Source organism: Labrus mixtus, chromosome 6 (genome assembly GCF_963584025.1).
Source record: "Labrus mixtus chromosome 6, fLabMix1.1, whole genome shotgun sequence".
NCBI classification, from domain to species: domain Eukaryota; kingdom Metazoa; phylum Chordata; class Actinopteri; order Labriformes; family Labridae; genus Labrus; species Labrus mixtus.
Window position 1 is genome coordinate 9393563 of NC_083617.1, and position 21833 is coordinate 9415395.

Below are 21833 nucleotides of genomic sequence, written 5' to 3' on the forward strand. Positions count from 1 at the left end.
ACAGAGTGGAAAGTCCTATGAGCATTTAATTAGATAGTAGTAGGCTAGTGCGGTCTTTGACAGAACTAGTGTATTAGTTAAACACTGAAATATATTTCAGGTCCAAAATCTACTAGTTATACTAGAAAGAAGCATTTTGAGCCTACTAATTAACTAGCTGGCCAACTAGCTAGCTTATTAGCTAAGTAAGTAAGTAAATAAGAAAGTAAGAAAGTAAGTAGGTAAGCAAGTAACTAACTAACTAGCTAGCTAACTAACTCTCTAACTAACTAACTAACTCTCTAACTAACTAACTAACAATGTTGAACAGTTATCCAGTAAGTCTTTTAGCATTCAAGGGTAAGGGTATCAAATAAATGCTAAAACGGATTTCCTTTTGGAAGAACAAGATAAGGTGGCTAGCCAATAAGTTCTAATTGTTGTTTCATGTAAGCTTTTATTGCTCAAAATGCAATTTTTTAAAACAGCTTCAGCCAAGATCAGCTGATCATGTGAGTTAAATGTTCATTACGTTAGAACTTATGATAGCATGTTCCTTTTATGACAAAGGCAAATACCACGGCAAGCTAACCGCAACGTTTTGGAACTACATTATAAGTTATATTTTATTTAGTTAACTGTTTTTTTTTTTTAATTAAAAACTAAAAAACATGCATGAAAATACATCTATGGAAACAAAACTTATGTTTGTGTTGGCAACAATGGTTTAACTTTGTGGCATTGATAGCCTATTTTTTTCTACAGGCTGCAATTTCTTTGGTAATTTTTTAGTTGCACATCTCCTCTCAGACTAATTCATGTGTGTATTTGTGTGTGTTTGTGTGTGTTTGGGCCTTTCCTGCATAACAACTAACCATTGAGTGTCTGGTAGTGATTCAGCCGACATGGAAAACATTGGAAACGTATGAAAGTTATGGCGTTCAGATTGTGCTAAAGACCATAACTGCTTTATCAGAACCATGTGGCGCCGCTCAGTGCCATGCCATAATGGCATGATTGAAAAGGAGTTACAACCGTGGTCACAGTCTGCTCCGATATGACTCAAGAGAGGTCTAAAAGTTCAGCTGTGTCTCTTTTATAGCGAGTCCATTAACTATTCCAATACATACATCATGCAGTGGGAATGATCTGATAGAAGGGGCTCTTTCTTCACTCGTATGCTGTCATAAGTGGGCATGTTTAACTGTAACCCTGCTGCAGTTGCTGCTGTTTCTATGGTTTCAATTTATCTTTGTGTAAACATGAGGAAGGAGAATTGACATATAAGGTCTGAGAGGAAAACTAACTGTGTGCAGGGCAAAGAACTTAAGAAGATACACCCACAGTCAAATCATTTCATCGAGTAAACCTTTTAAATGAAGTCTGCGATGCTTTTTTCCCCCCTCAAGTACTTGCACTAATTGAGACTCAAATTGCACAAGTGACAGTGAGACAGCTAATTACCATTCTTTGTAATGAAGCAAATGGCAGACAGTGTACCCTGAGCCACTGTTCTGAGCAACACCCTGCTGTAGCAGACATAAAAGCAAACACAAATATCTAATTATTCCATCATCTCACTTCGTGTTCCTCCCTCTATTGCAGACGTTTCGTTAATTGGCGGCCCGCACTATTGGTCAGCTCACAATCACTGTGATGATGTGGACAATTAGAGCCGGGAGGTACTCATGGCTCATCAAGTCAGCGGTAGTTGACACATCACTTCTCATCTATGTTATGGAAATGCTGCTGTGACATCTTAAGAGCCCAGACTCGGGGATATTTCCAGGCAAAGATTCTTCTTCTTTAGTGATGACTTTTCAGGTCAAACACTGCTAATAAGAAACCGTGTACAGAACAGAAAAAGTATGTTCAGTCGAATAAAATACTGTGTGCATTGGAGGGTGGAAGTGTTTTTTTTTTTTTTTTTTTTTAAATCAAAGCTATAACCTTTTACTTTGCATGGGGAATAAATTACCGTTGAAGCAGGTTCAAAGACATGAAGACACAAAAACACACACACATCACGTCAGCTAGAATCAATGATTATCTCTCCTTTCATCTGAAGCTGTGGCGACAAAGGCAAACATTTCTTACTCACTGACAAGCTATGTAAATAATATCGTATAAAGAGACTTCACCCTGCCAAAAAGCATTGCAGAGGTCCTTGGTTTCGTTTCATATAAAGTGGATGAGCGGTGTTTTCATTTCACTCTTCTCTATCTACCAAACAAGCCAGACGGAGGTTAAATTATTTCAGTGTTTTGCTCTCTTGCATGATCTGACACTAAGAGAGTACACTATCTTAACTGATTGTCTGTGACAACATTTTTTTTTTTGTACTTTTAAACCCCGATGCTGACTCACATGCTTCTGATTTGTCATTGGATGCCTTCACTCCTGCTACTCTGGATCCATTTTTAACCTCCCAGGCTCACTGTCAGAGCCCCAGAGACCTTGAAACGACAAAGCTTAGCTGATCCGAACGGTAAATATTTCATGACCTTACAATTACATGAAATCAAATCTGGGCAAAAGCTGTTCATTTATATTGCATTATCAAAGAAGCAGTAGAAGGGGTGACAAAAAAGGGGGGGGGGGGGGTAGTGGGGTGTGTCTATGAACCTCCCAAACTCTAATTAGTCTGTGTGGCCCGAAACAAGAAAGGGAGGAATAAGTGCATGGGCTCGGGATAATTGAGCGATTGTGAGCGAGCGTGTACGTGAGCTGTCACTCCAATCGCCAGCCATGTCACACTTGGCGACACAAGCGCGACTGGACAGCCGCCCGTCGTCTTTGATCTGGGCTCATGCATACGGAATCAGGTCAGGCCGTGGTCACACACATTTACACACATGTGCTCACACACGCAACGCACAAACACATGCACACTTGAAGCGATAGGAAAGAGAGACTCTCTGTGAAGGGCCAGAATACTGAGACCTTTTTAAAGGAAGCCTGAAAATCAAGCATGCACAGGAAGAAAGAAAGGATAAAGGGAAAGAGGAAATTCTACTTGAAACAAAACAAAAATCAGGCTTAACTTACAACTTCCGACTTGGGTTTGACCACTTTCATGAAGGCTCCTCTTGCCTGCGCCTCCATCACTTCTTTTCTGGTTACTTTCCTCGTGTCCAGAAACTTCAGCTGGGGCATCTTGTGCAGAACAAAGTACCTGCAAGAGGACGAAAAAACAACAACCCTTTAACAAAAGTGCTTCCCTTTAAAAGTTCTCCTTGTAGGCCTGTTCTTAACAAAGAGACAAACAGAGAATCTGAGGAAGTGTGTAAACTGTCACATACTAATCAAACTGACACATTTTCTAATATGTAAATGCACGCATCAACTTAACTTGAAAAGAAGCCGTGTTTACAGAGATTTAATGGTGATGCAGATTTAATGGCGATACTTTCTTGTATGTTATAAGCTTCAAAGCTGATAGGAATAAGTACGACATATAAATAGCACGAAAGGAGATACAACCCGCCTGCCAGAGCTGTCATTCTGGCAGCATCACAGATATCTCTCTAAGCTTTCAGACACACTCTGTCTTTCATTGGGAGGGAGAGAAACGTCAAAAGATAATGGTCGGAATACATAGATGACAACAGATCCTTTCACAGGCAGGCAGGGATAGAGGAACCAGTATGTCAGGGCTGAGCTGAGGTGGTAGCCAAAAAAGAAAAAGAAAAGAAAGGAGGACATGTATGCAGCACCTAAGTGGAGGGTGAGAAAGGATGGGGTGGGAGTATGGGCACAGACAAGACCTGTGCGCAAAGAGCCATGACAAATTGATGATGGCGATGGCGATGAGGGGAGATGGTGAAGCTTGTGTCAAGTTTTCAACACCTGAAGATTATAAGGAAGGGATGCAAGGGTCCCGTTAAGACTGACACGGTAGAGAAAATATCTTGAGGAAAAAAAATAAGGAAAATGCAAAATGAATAAAAAACAGAAAAGGGGGAGAGATTACAGGCAATAAGAAAACATTTTAATATCCCACAGGCTTCAAACACCTTTTATTGGAACATTATCTTAGAGTAAAATGACCTCCTCCTGACCCCTAATAAGAGCTCCCTTTCCAGCACTCAAATCCAAGAGGCCCCCAATCCCATCCTGTGTGTCTCCCTCCCTGTAAAAAAAAAGGACTTTGTTCAGAGGCATTTCCATGATGAAATGTGAAGATGCCCTTGGGAGACATGCAGAGAGGTCATTCTCCATAGGTAACCTACCATCACAGGGTCAGAGCAGATGACAAGGCTCTGTCAGCCAGTAGGGATATTAATGATTCAAGCCAACCAGGGAGGGAGGATAAGAGAGCACAGGAGGGGAGGGCAGGATTACTGAGGGGGTGGGGGGGAGACCCTTGTGCTTTATTTAGTGGTGACAAACATGTGTTTTGCTGCCATTGGAAGTGGTCGATATAGGAGACGTACCGCAACTTAAGCTAGATTATCATAGTTCAAAATGACTTAAATAATGGCTTACATGATATCCTAATACTTGTCAATGTCACAATCAGAGTTATGTAATCGGTTATTTAGCGTAATGTTCAGAAGTGACAGTTGAGTGATATCGAGAAAGATTTCCCTGATTTCCCCGTGAATCATATGACTCTAAAAACTGATGAAATTGTATTTAAATGCAGTTTACGTGTACGGATATATTTTTAATCGGATTTTATAACGCTTGTACATTCAAAATAGAAAACTATTTTACCCTCAGCACGTGTTCTCCACTTCCTTTAGTAAAAGATTCACATTAAAGGTAAACTATATACTGTTTGAAGGTCTATCAATCGACCATCATTTCTATTCTCCTCACAAACGTCTCCAAGGAACTTAATTTTTTTAATGTATTTTGCAGATTTTTCCATTATTTCCATAGGACAGTGGATAGAGTATAGAAAATCTGGAGAGAGTGGGGAATGACATGTGGGATCTACAAGTTGGTCCTGAACCTGGTCCGCCCGCTTGGAGGTCTATAGCCTCCTTACATGGGGTGTGACCAAACCGCTGGACCATCAGCGCCCCAGGACCAATTCCTTCTTTTATTAACTTTATTTAGAATCACACAGAAGTATGATGATCAGAAGTGCAATCATCATAACTGAAACAACATCAGTGATACTTTTTTGTTTTTTACGATATAGATGAATATAGAGATTTAGTTTTAGTATATGTAGATGGATGTGAGATTCAAACAAACAGTTGATCCAAATAAACTCCAAGGACCTTCCTTGGACAAACACGTACATATCAGTTTGTTCTGAGATGTTCCAAGACTATGGGTCCCATAAATTAAGTCTTACCACATTACATTTACACTACATTTATGGAAGATAATAAAAAAGTCATTGACAATTATGCGGCTGAGTTAATGGAATTCAGAATAAAGGTTGAGCGAACACAAAGTGCAGCCGGTTGTTGAGGCACCTCAGGCACAAACTCTTTGATCTGCCACAAAAGAAGATCTGACAGGCTGATAACTTTCCTCGAGATTAGAGGTTAAAATGTCACGTCAAAATGTGTTAATCATTATACATCACAGCAAAGTTCTGAATTACAATATTTCCGGTTCAACAAACAGAACAGTTTTTAGTGGAGACACTGAACTATACAAGTACAATGCTGCATTATTGGAACCTATCATGAACATGACATCAGAGCACTGTGTTCTTACGTTATCGTAGTACTACAAACGACCACTGAGTGTATGCACTGTGATTTGAGAAGAGGACATTTAACCTCTGTGCAGACTACACAGCACTGTGTGAACGGATACTATGTTTCTATGTCATTGCACTAATTGGGGCACCGATGCAACGCACCAGGCTATTTCACTTGAGAGGCCGAGAGCTCCCGAGGCATTGGGCTGGGTATTTATTGCCCAAGGCCAATGCTGTCACGACCTGCATACAGCCTAACCTTGTCAGACATGAAATCTGCATCACGCTCAAATTGATGTTTTACTATGTGACACATTATGAATATTACATTACAGGACCCTAGACGTTGTCAGTCAAAACAGAACAGCTTCCCTCACCAGTGAGATAAGCAGAGAGGGGGAGCAGGGGAGGCAAAGAGAGAGAAAAAGGAGGTAGACAAAAAGAGAGAGGAAGGATTATTCAAGAAAGGCATGGGTGGTAAATGATTAATAGGCAACACAGAGTCAGAAACAAGCACTTAGGGCTAAAACAGACAAAAGAGAGTATGCTTTTCGCCTTTTATCGCATTTCATGTAAAGGACCCTGACAAATGGTGGTCATATTGCATGGCTTGAGGCCGAGCTTGATGTTTAATGCATCATCCGCTCTGGTAAGGCAGGGTAGTAAACACTCATTTGTGGTAGTGACTAGTCACACATGAAATCCATTTTGCAAACTGGAGTGTAGAGGGGCCGGTTGACAAAGCTTTTAGAGTGATGTGGTTGAATCCACGGTCTGCTCGCAAAATTTAGGGGGGTGGTTGTAACAAAAAAAGGAACATCTCCACATCCATTACTTACAAAAAGTACCACTCTGAACTGTCTGACTGAAATTTTTTTTTTTATTTTTATGTTATTTAGTCTTTATTTTACCAGGAATATTCCCATTGAGATAAAAAAAAATATTATCTTGTCAATTCCAGAAAAAGACAGCAGCATAAAAAGTTGCATCTTAAAGCTCCTGTGAGGAACTTACGGTTTGTGAGAGTCTTAGCGCCCCCTGTGGACAATGTGGTACAGCTTCATCTCTTTGCTGATCTTCTCTCTTCTCAAAAACGGTATCCTGGTTTGATTTTAACAGTCAAATCTATCAGTCACCGAGAATATTAATTGTGGAAAATGTACAAAAATTAAAGAAGCTGCTTCACCAGTGTACTGTTAACAACTTTATCTGACACCTACCCTGCAGTGACGGTTTTAGACTTTAAGAATGACTTTAAAGAAACAGTTGATCTACTGTACATTATTTTCTTTTGTAGGTCATAAAGAGGCATTGATATTAATTTCAGTCTATTTAGTAAACAGATACAAACTCTTCATGAGAGCTTTAAAGAACAAAAAAGGTAATAGAAACGGAAACAACCTTAAACAATGAATTAGCAGCATTCAGCAATAAGAAATGTGCACACACAGGTGAAATTATATTTGGTTTTTATGATCTTCCGTGCTAATAAAATTGTGAGGCGACCCAATAAAAGCACAAAACCAAAACACACAGAACACAATCTTTATGTGTATCAATCTTTCTAAAAAAAAAAGGTTAAAGCAATACCTGCTCCTTTATTTATGTGAAACATCATCTTAGTCCATGTATTTACAGACCTGTATCTCTGGTAGTCGTCCTCGTCCTTATCCAGGCTGACCAGCTGGTTGGGGCAAGCCTCGTTTCCCAGCAGGCTTAGGTACTCCAGTGACGGGGTCACATCAGCCAAGTGTTCCAGCAGGGCCTCGATATCAGTCAGGTGTCAAAGGGCAGATGTCAAGGACCTAGCGCTGTTAATTACATTAGCATTTACTCCCAGTACAGCCCCTCCTGCGCCTGTCTGCGCTAAAACACGTCACTGTCAAATTTAGCGAGCTGCTCAAAGGGCCTAGTCACCGGCTTTGTGAAAGCGGGCAGACAGAGGGGCAATTTAAGGTGCAGGCTTTGGCATATAGCAGTGACACAATTTGGCTGCCGCTCTCTCTCCCTTTTCTCTCGATCTCTTTCATTTCCTAGGTGGCCGGGTGCAGAACAGTGACAAAATGATGGATGCCCTGTGGTTCAAACAGTCCGTGCTTCCCAGAGCTGTGCTGTGGAAAAGTTTTTTGCGAAAACGTGGAAAAAACAAACAGCCCCTAAGCAGGCACATTCATCACTAATACATTCACTTGGAAAATTGAGCCCCAAAGTGTCAAAATACAACTGCACTAATGCAGAACCCGAGCTTTAAAATGGCACCGTGCCACGACAGGATGTACATAATTGGCCTATTAGCATGTGCCGACCACTTCACAAAAAAAAGCCAGCACACAGTCCCAGACGCACACTTCAAGGAGCCCCAGATTTAATGTTGACTCTGGAAGTGTGTGTGTGTGTGTGCGTGAATTTGTGAGGGAGCATGAGCATCGTTACCCAGTAGGATCTGCATAACCAGAGAAAAACAGGACACATTGCTAAACCTGTTCTGAAGCTTGGAGGGGAAGTTCACACATTTTTGACTGATCATAAACAGCCTCTCAACGTGTCTGTGTCTTGAATTTAGGGGTGGCTGTGCAGAGCTCTGCTTTTAATGTGTTTACTTTGGGCGGTGGAACACACAGGGCCGTTATAACCAATGAGCCAAAACTGTGCAGCATGTGCTGCTGTGTTTAGTGACAAATGTAGTAACTAGTTTATTTTACTTCAGAGTGTTAAAACAGTATAATAAAGCTGAATGCAAATGTAGAAAATATGAGTTGAATAATTTTACCCCTTTAATTTAAACTAATTGATATATAACAAGACTGCAAACACATAACATAGATTTACGTCTCATTCTTGCAATGTATTTTCAATCCCACATTTTTTAAAAATATCTTTAAAAAATAAAAAAAGCCCCATCTGTTCTGTTGACTCTTAAATGTGATTCCACTAGAGGTCCCTGTGGTTCAAAAACTAGTCCTGTGTGGATCTCTGCGACACAAGTTCTTCTAGTTTCTTTTGCAGCACACATAGCTTCCTGCAAAATCATTGGATTTAAAAAATAATTTTTTTTTTGCAACACAGGAAGATTGTATTACCTTTTGAATGCAAGAAAAATAAACTGGATTCTGATACTTATGCCTGTAACCCATGAAGACCTTAAATCAAACTGAGAAACAGACTGAGTTACACAGTCTGAAAGGATATTTGGTTCTTATTGAGTGTGAGGGTGTGGAGGTTGGGTAACCTGGGAAACCGGAGGTCATTTCCGAGAAGATTGTTGTCGACGACCAGCTCTTCCAGCTCAGTGAACATTTTGAGGCCTGCCAGCGACCTGCAATGACAAGGCAACAGGAAAAACTGTTATGGCTCTAAATCTGCTCAGCCGTTATTGTGCAGAAATAAATATTTCAGCCTGCCTCTTTCATACGCCAGGAGAGTATGGGTCCGGGCCTGTCAGGGAAGTGAATGACAAGAATTAGTGGTGCTGAGCTCCCCTGGCATGGTGAGGCATCCTTCAGCGGCTGGCAGGATGAGGGATGGGGGTCACTTGTGAGTAGCCAGGATTCAAAACAAAAGGCTTCAGAAATGCGGCGGGCAGGATGAATTTGTCAATGTCTTGTGCCTTGAGGCGCCCAGTTTCGCCTGACCCTAACCCTCCATTCCCAAGACAAATCACTCTGTCACAGTTCACCTTCACTCCCCAGACACAAATTTAACTTGTCATCCATCATTTTCACAGAGGAACCGGAATACACTCACAATCACAGATGGAACAGAGGGGAAACTTTTTTTTCTTTGCGACTGTGCCACGATAGGGGTTTAGTGTCAGCCTTTTAACATCAAAGACGTCCTTTTTTTTTTTTTTTTTTTCACAGGAGAAATTCTGCATTTTTCTGCTCCGTTTATATGACGCATTGCACAGAGAGGTGAAGGGTCTACTCAACGGTGTCCCTCTCTCGCACACACATGCACATTCACACACGCATTGAAATGATGGAGGGTGGAGTTAGGAGTAATGTTGGGGGCCGAGCAAAGTTCAAGTCGTGGAAGGTGGACAACGGCAATGTGTGTGTTGTGTCTAATCCTTCACACTGTCAGTATGCCATGTTAGATCATCCTGGGGGACTTCACTGACATTTGATAGAGACAGTATACTTTTCAGAATCACAGCTCGTACAACAGGTACGAGTTAAGTCAACACTGTATTTGGTAATCAAACACATTATATGTAACTGACAGTATATCACAGTGTGTTTCTGGCATCGACAGCAGACGGATAACCTTGACATTAGGTTAGGTAAATATAAATTCCATTGAACAGTGTCACATTGCATTATGACAAACTCAAGGTACAGTGAGGTCTAAACATCTGCAGCGTGAACTATTGCTCCTCCCTGGATCTGCACAGCCTCAATGGCTGCCATAATACACACCAACTTAGGGCTGTGTGAATATAAAACCTTTTTTTTAAATTACAATCTGCAAATGGATGGCGGGGAGCAGGAAGCAGCAGGGGGCGGGGCATAATTTACAGTCCCATTTTTTATGGAAAAGTATGGGAAAAAAGAGATGAATATATTTAAAAATGCAACTTTTGCAAAATAAGGTAGTGCACAAAGTACTGGTGCTCCAGCTGCTGTTACTTGTGTGGTCTTTTTTGATCAGCCAGCATGGACTACACCATAACATAGTCTCTTATACAATAACAAACATAGAACCATGGAGCCTCAAACTGGCAGAAACTTTGAACCAAATGCTGAAATGCTGTCGCGAAACGTTGCCGCTATGTTCTCGAGCGGAAATGTACAAATCAGCAATGCATCCCGGACGTGCAAATTGAGGCAAAGAGAGCCACCTCTTTTTCTAAAGACATCAACATTTTGCACAAACACAAACACCTGATACCAACAACAACAGCAGCTCGACAGAGCCCAGCCTGTGTGCTGGCAGAGCTGCTAGCTGACAACCTCTTATCAAGTCTGATTAATGCACTGGCAAGATGGATGAATGGAGGGATGTGCCAGTTTTATGAAATCCTACTCTGTTTGCTTGTTTTTTGGTCCCATGGTGCTGCTCTGTTATGAAAGCAAAGGCACATTTCATGAGTTATCTATAGTGTTAGTAAGAGTTTTGCATTTCGTCCACACTGACTTTTTATATTTTTATTGTTTGGGTATCTCTGTGGTCGAATCACAGATGTTGTTGTTGTTGTTGTACAAAAATATCTTAAAAGTGCCGCCTGTGTCTCGCTCTGCTTTCGTACGAATGTACAGAAATGTGTAGGTAGCACAAGCAGTATGCGAGAATTCAACTGTGTTTTGAAAAAAATACCATATTATTTTTGGACAACATGAAATAAATCTACAAGTTCAATTTAGTAGTTTAAACATTACATTAGCTGTTAACAGAAGTTGCTAACTATTGCCACCTGTAAGTGTGCATATGTTTGAGTGTGTGTGTGCGTGAGTGTGTGTTGGTGTGTGTGTGTGTGTGTGTGTGCGTGTGTGTGCTTGATGGGCTGCAGTCCTGTGGGTTATGTTATTAGCTGCTCGGTTAAAGGGAGCCTCGTGGCACAGGAGGGAGCCTTATTAATTGTTGTTTTCATGTCACCACTGCTGCGTGCACTGGCTGATTTAATCAGTTAAATTCACAGCCAGGGGAGAGCCACTGAGTCCCATCCAGCATTAACTACAGTGCAGCCGGGATTGAACTTCTAATACTCTCCAGCTTTCTGTGCTCCCCCTGCACATTTCCATAGCTGCTTTCATTACTTTTTATAAGCTTTCTGGTTTTTAATGCGTGGCTTGGAAAACTAACAAAGTTGAAGCACTGCAGTTAAAGTACCTCACTTCAAAAAACAAAAAAAAAATAAACAGAGCAGCTTTCGCTTTTTAGAAAACTAATGAGCATAATTGACTTGCGTCCCAGTGCTGAACAGATTTGGTAAATGGGAAATGCAGGGTAAACACAAATAAAACACACAAGTTTTAAAGACGGGAAACATAAAATAACAATTTTCTGTAACATTTAATAAGTTTATACGATTATGCAAATATGTACGGGATCTTTACTCAATTTTAAGTTTATTTGAAGTTAATTTTACTTCAACAATTACAGCCATTTTGCCTACTTCTCATACTGGGATTTACACGGATGAAAGTTCCAGTTGCTTCTCTGTATCAGTATCAACAGCAACAACAAACAAAAAACTGAATCTTTTTATTTGTAAGCTTCTAACAATTGTTGAATATTTTTCTTGATCAAACCTCATTCAACCAATTTAGAAACATATTTTAACTGAAAAGTGAAATCACATTTGTTTTCTTAAACCTAGACACTAGCTCAGAAAGAGAGACACGGAGACAGAGAGAGAGAGAGAGAGAGAGAGGGTGAGAGAGAGAGGGTGAGGCGGTAGCTTTAACGAGGTGAGGCGATGAATCCTCTCCTTGTTAAGATAATTATGATCAGCCTCATTGTCAGAGCTAATACTTCACACGGCCTGTCTGTACGCTTTGACTGCCACTTAGCCCGTGTAAGCTCGCCATCATACATCATACAGCCCCAGTGTGCTTCAGTCTGTGTGCGCTCTAGAGTTTACATAAGAGGCCCATGTATGCGCTGAGTTCTTTTTATTATCCTGTTTAAACATACAGAGTCTACACAGTGATATGACGCCGGAGCAGGAACTGGAGGATGTGAGGAACACAGACAAGGACACCGGAGAGGAGACGCTGACCCAGAGAGCAGCCCTGCCAGATCAATACACTAATACTAATGCAGACATAGTGATTGATAAACCACTGCTGACAACAGAGGGAAGAAAACTCTCCACCATTATTGGCTGAAATGTCAGTCACTCCTGCCAATGGTGTGCACCAGTGTCATGTCAGATATCCTCAGGGCAACACATGAAAAATGGAGAACGGCAGTCTGGGCTCTTTTACATGTGTTGCAGAGTCCCGTCTTGTGTTTTGCTTGGCTGCTTTTAAAACTGTTGGCAATTTTCAGAAGCTCTCAGGGTGATAGATCAAATATGTAGTTTGTCTTAGTCGTACACAGCAGAGAAATAATACATAAAGAACTAAAGCCCTTCTCTCTTCCTCCAAAGATGACAGAGATTATAGATGCGACATTTCAGCAGCCAGCACAGCAACGGGGGAAAAGTTCTTGAGTCTATTGTGTACTGACACACATGTACTTTGAAAGCTTGTGGGGCCGTCAAAGCTACAGTCAACACGTGTGTGATGTTCTCTCGGAGATCAGAGAGGTCCAGAAAAGTAATGCACTGTTATTCCATACAGAGGGGCCGAAGCTGCAGAGTGACAGCCATAATGACATCTTGCTCAAAAGGCAACAGATAAATGTTTGATGAATCGACCAATATTGAGGCTGCAATGGCCTTTATATGCATAATGGACTATTCAGCGCACAATTCAGATTGAATGCCAGGATAAGGTTCAGTAATGAATGGGAAAAGGAACTGGACCAAAAGGAAACCCACCATAGGGACTGGATTTAACAAAACTATTAAGGTGCAGTACATGGAGGCTGGTTGGCCATTCAGACTAAATTAGTCGAGAAATATTACTGCTACTGAGGGTGCATTCACACCGGAGCCGTTTGGTTCATTTGTAAAGCACTCTTGCGCACTTTGTTGGACAGCTCGTTCAGTTTGGAGGTGTGAACACTAGAATAAACTGGTGCGGAACAAATATGTGAACTTTGGGCTGGTTGAAACAGGGCTCTTGGTTCGCTTCCAAGTGCACCAGAGTTCAGTTCACCGTAGATGAGAACGTGATCCGAGCCAAACAAGGTAAGTGAACCAAAAAGCAGTGCATTCTGGGTTGAATTTGGCTAGATAATCCAGAACAAACAAAAAATGTCAAATAGGTCTTCCGATCGTGGCCAAAGTTAGCATTGGTAACAACACCAGCCTTCAATCCTACTAGAAGGTCAACGTCCACATGCCTGTGCTATATGTGGTCACACATCACTCAGGTCGGAATGCCAGTTTAACCTGACACAGTCGACAAATAACTTTATCTCCATTTTATAGATCAAAATACTCTCAAACTGTGCCGCGCTACTGAATGCCATTCTTCCACTGTCCTGTTGTTTACTTATGGGTCAAAGTGAAGCATTATGCCGGATGGCAGTAGCGACTGACCGGAGCTATAGCTCAAACTAGTGGTGGGTTGCTACGTTACAGAACATTTGACGGGCTTTGGTGCGCTTGACAAAGGGCAGTGTGACAGCAAACTGAATCAAATGAAAAATGCGACAATGTTACAACTTCACTCCTGAATCACACCAAGACCACAGAACTTCATATGTGAAACCTAAGTAATGTCCCTTTGTCTTCATCAATATGCAGGTAAACTATCAGTATTATCCACAATCCAAACTGTTGATGCCAATCTCCCAAAGGGGAATGAAAAAATCAAAGGTCGCAAAACGATAGATTTTAGTAGAAAAAGTGTAATGATAGAATACTAGCATTCTGTCTTGTTTACTGGGACTCTGAAATATAAAGAATACAGTTAGAAGACGTAAGTTTATCTCACAAAGTTTTGTAAAATAATCTTGTTAAAAGAGACAAAATAACAAATTGATTTAAAAAATGTTAAAGGATATCCAAGGACTGTTTGTGTTGTAGGTTTTCCAAAGTGTATGTGGGTGTAAAGTGGCACATTATGACAACTAATACTCTGTTTTTTTTTTACATAAAGGGGGGAAAAAAAAGTCCGGATAAATAAACCTATTAATCCACTTAGTCACCATTAGTTCTTACCAGCTGCATTTCATCACTCTAACCCCTATGAAAACACAAATTAGCATCCAAAATACCAAAATATAGCATCAAAACACTATCAGGATTAGCTGATGTTAAATAAGACGACATTATCAGTAAAGCAAATTAATGCCCTGCAACCATTCAACCCCCCCCCCCCCACACAACACTCCCCCCCCCCCCCCCCACCACCTCCACACAGTGCTGATCAGCACTGTTCCAGCACTCTCCCCTGCAGCTACACTTTATGGCCTAAACACGTCTCTGTACATGCATCTGTGATGGCGGCGGTGAATTAGACTGTCATTATCTGTCTCTATCTCCCCCCACAGCTCTCCCTTCTCACCCAGTCCATGCTCCGTGTGGCACTCCTCTCTCTGTGTTTCCAGGCCTCAGGTGGCAGTCATTTAAAGATCACACGTCCAGGACACACACAGCCCTCCCTGAATGCATGTCAATTCACACATGGGAAGGGGATTACACGTCTCCTCCTAGGCAGCTGCAAATTACTATTAATGGCGATGCAAATCATTAGAGTACATTTGGCGCCGCCAGCGAATTTCCTCTTTATGTGGGTTCACTCTTAATCTGTTTTGAATATTGCGCTATGCTTGTTCCTGACAGGCTATGTGTAAAAGCATCACCAGCTACAAAGCTGTCAATTGGAGGTGGCGTGTCTGATTGAACTTTACACGGGGTTTCATCATTTGCGGGAAAAAAAAAAATACACAAAAATATCTTTTTAGGGAGCGTAAACAAATCAGAGCACGAAGAAATCTGTGAAACATAATTAGCAAAGTTCTTTGTTCACGAAGAAGTTAAATAATGCCGCTCATTACTTCATGCTATATGAGGCTATTACGTGAGAAGTGCAAATTAAATTGTTGGAAATGTCTGCGCCATGGTGCGCCTGTCGAACGTTTAAAGCCAGATCCTGTGTGTGTGAGTGATACTACCACTGTGGATCCTGCAGTGTCTGAGTTATAGACTACCCCTGTGGATATTCCTGCTGAGTGTGTGAGGTTAATATTCTCTCTCAATGTCATTAGTGCTGGCAGAGGGGCTAAGAGCACTGTGAATCAGACAGGGACTGATCCTGTCAATTCACACACATCCACACACTCACCCACATGCACACAAAGAGCCAGGGCCAGACAAAATCAAAGCGACTGTACTGAGGTCAGCATCACCTGGCCTCACACTTCCCCTTGCATCTCCAATCTGTGTCTGATTAATGACCCTGGATCAACTCTGACCAGAGGATAAGGACTTGACAGACATTTCTATCAGGTCCACCCTCCTAAGCCTTGTTTGACCCCAGCTTGGCCTGGGATGAAGTCTAAGCTGCAACAATGACCCGATGGAGAGGAGGGAGAACCGCCTCTTTTCCAGTAAAGATGAAGAAAAAAGAAAGGCGTAATCTCTCCAAATAATGAGTTTCTCCCAATATGAATACTGGGACGCGAGTGCATTTTTTTATCCTGTTGTTATCATTTCTTTGGTATTAGCTGATACTTATCACTTGTGTTGCATGTTTTTAGCTGGTTATGAAACAGAATGAATTAATACTGATGCCTCTTCAGAGCAAACAAAACCACCAGCAACTAAGACTGTCAAAAGTTTTGATACTTTGATACGATTTGACACCAAGTTTTTTAAATGATACAATCTCTTTACTTTCACAATCGATAGTATCATAAAGCACCAAAGCTTTAAAAAAAACCTTTAGATATTCAGTCATATTTCTAAACAAACGCTGGTCGAAAGAGAAAGAGCAATGTCTACATTGCACAAACATGTTAGCACGTATTTGTGCAATATAGACAGTGTACAGGAGTTTCGCCTGCAATGTTTTGGTCATTTAAAACTTAAAAACGACAAAATAAAAGCTTTCCAACGACTTGTATTTTTGTTGCTGTGGTATTGAAATAGGTATTGATACAGTTTGATTTTTACTAGTTTTAAATCTAAGTTTAAAACGGGTATCGTGACAACCCTACCAGCAACAAGAATATTTAATTACAGTAATTTTTTAAGCTTTTATTCAGCTTTTAACAGCATTAAACACTTATCTCAGTGCTTTTCCACTGGGAAGGTATCAATTGAGTCCTACATTTGTAGCATTACATTTTCCATCAATAAACCCTTATTACTCATGTACAGGGCAGCCCCAACAAAGAGAGAAGATTTACTGCTTTGTCCACAGAGGGCGCCATAATCAACATTAGCTGAAAGTTAAGCTCCTTGAATCAGGATCAGGAAGAAGTTATATCTGAACATTCCTACACAGATGTTGGACATGTTTTTTATAAAGTTTCAGAAAGCGAGGTATGTGCATGGCCCAAAGAAAGGACAGCCGCTTCCCATGTACAACACTAAACTGTAAACTGTGAAATACATCATCACGCAAGGCAAGCGGTAACACTCGTGAATCCGAGCGTCTACACAGCATTCACAACGCCTCCCTCCTCACATAGCGCCTGGACGGTGCTCACAGTACAACCATGCGTCTTGTGAATGTTTGTATTGAAAGATTAGTTGTCTATCCACATGACAAACAGCCTCCTCTCTCAGTGAGCGCGAGCTGAAAATCAATTCCCTGATGGCATCTCAGACAGTGAGGCCATCAATGCGGCACAAACAAGCACACACAGGCTCCTCATGCATGCTACACAGGCTCACACATCTTTAAGTGTTTGTAATACTGTAGAGACAGTGACAGGGTCAGTCGGCCGAAGCAGATTGCAATAAGCATGCTTCTTGTTAAAGAGCACATTTTTCATAAATGAAAGAGTTTACATACATATTATTATATTCCTTGTTTTACTTATAGCTTATATTTAGACATGATATTAGTTTACTTTATAGCTTTACATTCAAATTTTTGGACTTTGCGGTTCACTTTTGCAAACTGGATATGAACTGTAAGGCCCCGTGTCCACCTCGTGGTTTTTGTCCGGGCAGAAAAGCGCTGGCTGTGCGCTCAGGAGTGCTTGCACGAAGCGCTGAGAAGAAAAGCGCTGCACGTCCCTTCCTGTCTCTATGGCAACAGTCTGTTGACAGCGGCCGCTGTATGACCGACCCTGTTCCGTAAGTTTTTCATTTAGTTTATTTCCAAATCAGACAAGGAGCAAAGAGGATGTGGGTACAAGACACGTTGTTGAAATATTTTCAACACGAGCGGTGGGAGCGGCCGAACAGAAAAGGGAAAAAAAGCCGCTGGACCCTGCGCCCTTTCTCCGGGTGACCGCCTGCTGCTGCGAACGCTCTCTACTCATTGAAACTAATAGAAAAAAGACCCTGGCGCTCAGAAAAAAAACCGCTAGGAGGACACGGGGCCTAAATGCATATCAGCGTTATTTTGCATTATATTTAAAAATGTTATATACATTTTTTTCTTTTTTTCTACCTATATCTTCCTGTCAACTGTACTTACCCATGAAGTTAACAGACTGCTTAAGTGGAAATAAACTCATGTTCTCTTGCATTCAAATAAAGGAACCATTAAATAATAGAGGGTGCTATCTTGAGGAAGAATCCCTCAGTGTCGTGTCTGCCTGTGTACTCTGTCATTACAGTGTTCAGGCTCAGTGCTTGTCAACATTTCCCTGAGAGAGAGAGGGGGGGGGGGGAAGCCATCCCGCATTACGTTTGAGTGAGTTCAACTGTCAACTGCCAGCCATTTGTATGCCTCAGCATCCACCTAATAGCAAATAATCACTACCCCCGTGCTCTCTTCATGGCAAATGATCGATGTTGTCTTGAAGTCTGATGGATGACCCTGCCACTGTGATGTCCAGGCATGCATTAAAAACCACCTCTATGAAATGCCTGTCAGTGTGATGAGGCGGCGCAGGACTCACACGCGTGTGCACAAAGTGACGCCGAGGAAAGCATGCACAGATTAAAGCGAGAATGAACAAAGTAAGGGGGGGGAAAGCTATGATTCATCTGGTGTTGAAGTGCAAAATAAAATAAAAAAAGTTAATTTCTTTACATTAGTGGAGAATTTTCTAATATGACAGGACCTGTGGTGTGATTGGTAGACAGTATTACAAAAAGTAGACTCCTCAGGTACCACCTGGGATGCTTCTCCCCCTCCCCTCCCCCTCTCCAACACACAAACAGCTCCCTATTACCCTTCAGTGTTCAGATTAAAATGCACAGCACCACAATCTTTGATCTCCCCACTTGCTGACACAAATCCTTTCAAGCCTCAACATTTTCCTGCAAAGGTAATTAGTGCTAATTAAAAAGTTTCGAAAGCAGTCTACGGCTGCTGCTGTTGATGCTGCCGCTGCTGGTGATGCACGGGCAGATCACCCATCTGCACACCCCCCCCCCCAGGTGCTGTGGATGTGTGTGTCAGCTGTGTTCCTGCCTCTTCTCTGCAAAGGATCCCATAACTAGATGACACCGGTGAGCCTAGGAGGCTTGTAGAGGCAGGATGGAAGCCCAGTAAGGGGTCTAACTGCTGGTTCTGCCCCCCTGACAAACCTGTGCTCTGCAGGAGGATGTGTAATGACACTTGTAACAAATACAAATCCCACAAATGGAACAGGTGTAGTACTTAATTGGGATATCCTAGCATGGGGGGGCTTGTAACCGTGGAGTAATTAACTTGATAAGGGATTCAATTTGCTGAAAATATCATTGCAGAGAAGCATATTATTTAGCATAAGCTGTGATTTGCATAACGATTACAAATGCAAACATTCAAGACTCTTGTTGCATAATGAATAAACACATCTGCAATTAAAGATCTTCCTGTTTAGTGTTTCTAATAATTTGAGATAAAGTCAATCCGTGCTATCATTCATTCACGTATGAATTGCTTTCATCAGGCCGTTATTATAATATAATTAGCTGCCTTTCTAGCATATTATTAAGTGGCTCGCTGAGTGTCAGGTACAGAGGCGTCTCAGAAAATGACACACAAAAAAAGCAATATCGCTCCACAATGTTTCAGGGAGATAATTACATAATCCTTGCGTGGAGCGCAAGCAGAAAAGTGATAATTAGACAAGTATTCCTGCCAATTAAAGTATCATGCCTTTTATTTTTTCCACTGTGTGAGACAGTGCCTGGTGCACTTCAGCGTAGGACATAATGTGATCATATTTGTCATGTCAAATCATCCCCAAAGAAATCAATAGAACTGTAGAAACATAATACCAACATTGACCTACAATTTCTACCGGAAGCTGGAAGGTTTTTAGGGCCTTCTAATGCTGACAAGTTTTAACAAGATGACAGTAAAAACCAAGAGTATGTTTTAGCTCTGACAAGCCTATTAATAGTCTAAATGATTGACACGAAGGTGTGCCAACAAGAAGAAGTCGAGAAAAAAACAAAGTTATTGATTTGACCTTTGGGATACTTCCTTCACTCATCGCTGTTGTTTTTGCCTCGTCTTGCACCTCGGAAGGAGATAATAGAACATGTCACCGCACAAGGCATCTTGAAATTGAATGCCATCATTTTAATTTAAATGTTACATTCCCTGTGAATGCATAATTGGCACTGGATGTACATATTTATCATTCGGCGTGAGACACTCAAAGACACAGACAGATATGTCTCTTTGATGGGATGACAGTCAGATGTGGGGGGAAAAAAATAGAACTGCAAATCAACTGTCGCGCTGTCAGTTAAGCTTTTTGTCACAAACTTGCACATAAACATGCATGATTAGAAATAGCAAACGAGCTGTAGGCTGGGATCAGTGTCTGTGCTCCAGAAGTGCATAAATAGTCTTATTCGAACCAAGAAAGGGGAATGAAAGTCAGCACCGAGACATAGAAGAAGATCAATTAGTAAATGATGGACACTTATTGGAAGAACTCCTTTAACTGTATGACAAACTTCACAGTGTGAAGTAGTTAATTTATCATGTTATGGCATATTATTACACAAAAGGTCCACATTCTCAAGAGTAAAGCAGGAACACATCCGACCAGGGTCACCAAAGACCCAATCACCCGATGGTTACAAAGATGATTTTGCCAGATTTTCCTGTGGTGTGAGGTGTGTAAAGAGTGATTCTACCCGCCTTGATTTTCTTGGAAGACGATTGGGGATGTTTGATATTCACGACCAGAAATCATGTTATGTGGGGAGGACACCGAGGACAGCCGAGCAAGCACTCTATGGATTGTCATGTTGGACAAAACAATAGCCAATCAGGAAGCACGAAGGAGCAGGAAGTAACACACACACTGCCATGGCAAAAACAGCAAATGTGAAGCATGTTAGAGTTAGATGGACGTCAGAAATGGAAGACCAAGTTGTTTATTTGTGGAAACAACACAAGTGTTTATTCAACGACAGGAGTCCAAAAGCCACCATCATCAATTCTTCCTGCTTTTCGTCCACCATGTTTGTTTACTCTTACGATTACGAGTTTAGAGGGTCGAGGCTCTGGTTGTTGGTGAATTTATTTGTTAGTGTTTGGTGTGCTGAGTTGGTTATCTCGTTGCTCACCAAACACTATAAATAACAAAACTGTTAAATCTGTCATTATTTGTCGTCGTCTGGGGTCTCTCACATTATTAAAATAGTAAGAAGTATTAATAAGATTTTAAGAGTCTTCGAGTTTGTGTCAGGCTTTATATACAGTTAAGCAGATCCATTCAATCAACAGAACATCGGCAAAAACAGGCGCTTTTAACAAACTCAAATTGGCCCTTCAATTATCCGCAGACTATTACAAATCTAAAAATTTAAGATAATATTAAAACATTTTTTTGTCCAATAATAGACCTAAACTTTTAGGCTGATGATTCAGCCATACAGAGCCAATGTATATGTAATATGATACATACTGTACAGCTATGAAATCGCGGTTTAAACAATGGAGATTATTCAACCGTGCACTAACAGTCTGTTCAAAGACAGTTTTTTTTCCCTCATGTTTGATGATATAACAGCTCAAAGGCAGGTATATGATATCCTCTGCCCAGTGTAAAGCACTGGCGACAGTTCAGCTCGCTGAAAAGAAGGAAAAAAAGAGAATAAATCCCTCTCACTCCCCCTCACTTTCTCCCCACTGTTCCCCCTCCCCGCCTGTCTCCGTGTCTTACCGCTGGCCCATTACCTTTACAGAGTGAGGCTCATTAAAGAAGGCAAGTTGAGTCAAATCTTTCTGTAATTCAGCAGAGGTGAATTGCTGTCAACATCATTAACCGTCATTTCTCCAACTCACTCCAGTACTTATGAAGTGTTCTTTATTGTGTAATGATCCAAATCTCTGCTCTAAATCGGCCCTCTTCAAAGGCCCTGGAGGACGTACCACCCATGCAGCCGCCTGACATGCTAGCAGGGTTAGATTAAACGTGGCTCCGTCATTACGGCCCTCTTTGTGCTTAAACATATTGAGCATTTTCATCCTGCGCTTCAGCTAGCAGGCAC

At 41.4% G+C, this 21833-nt stretch overlaps 1 protein-coding gene across 3 annotated transcripts in view; it reads right to left on the reverse strand.

Annotated features, from left to right (window-relative positions):
- The window catches only part of lrmda (leucine rich melanocyte differentiation associated), a 224029-nt gene that overhangs the window by 64543 nt on the left and 137653 nt on the right, over nt 1–21833 (reverse strand). For 2 of the 3 annotated variants that reach the window (XM_061039883.1, XM_061039885.1), the window contains 3 exons: nt 8837–8963; nt 7288–7427; nt 3028–3154 (listed from right to left, as the gene is read on the reverse strand). In XM_061039883.1, coding sequence (XP_060895866.1) covers nt 3028–3154; nt 7288–7427; nt 8837–8963 — 394 coding nt within the window. Of the gene's footprint in view, nt 1–3027; nt 3155–7287; nt 7428–8831; nt 8964–21833 lie in introns of all 3 variants that reach the window. The other variant, XM_061039884.1, reaches the window with a different exon arrangement.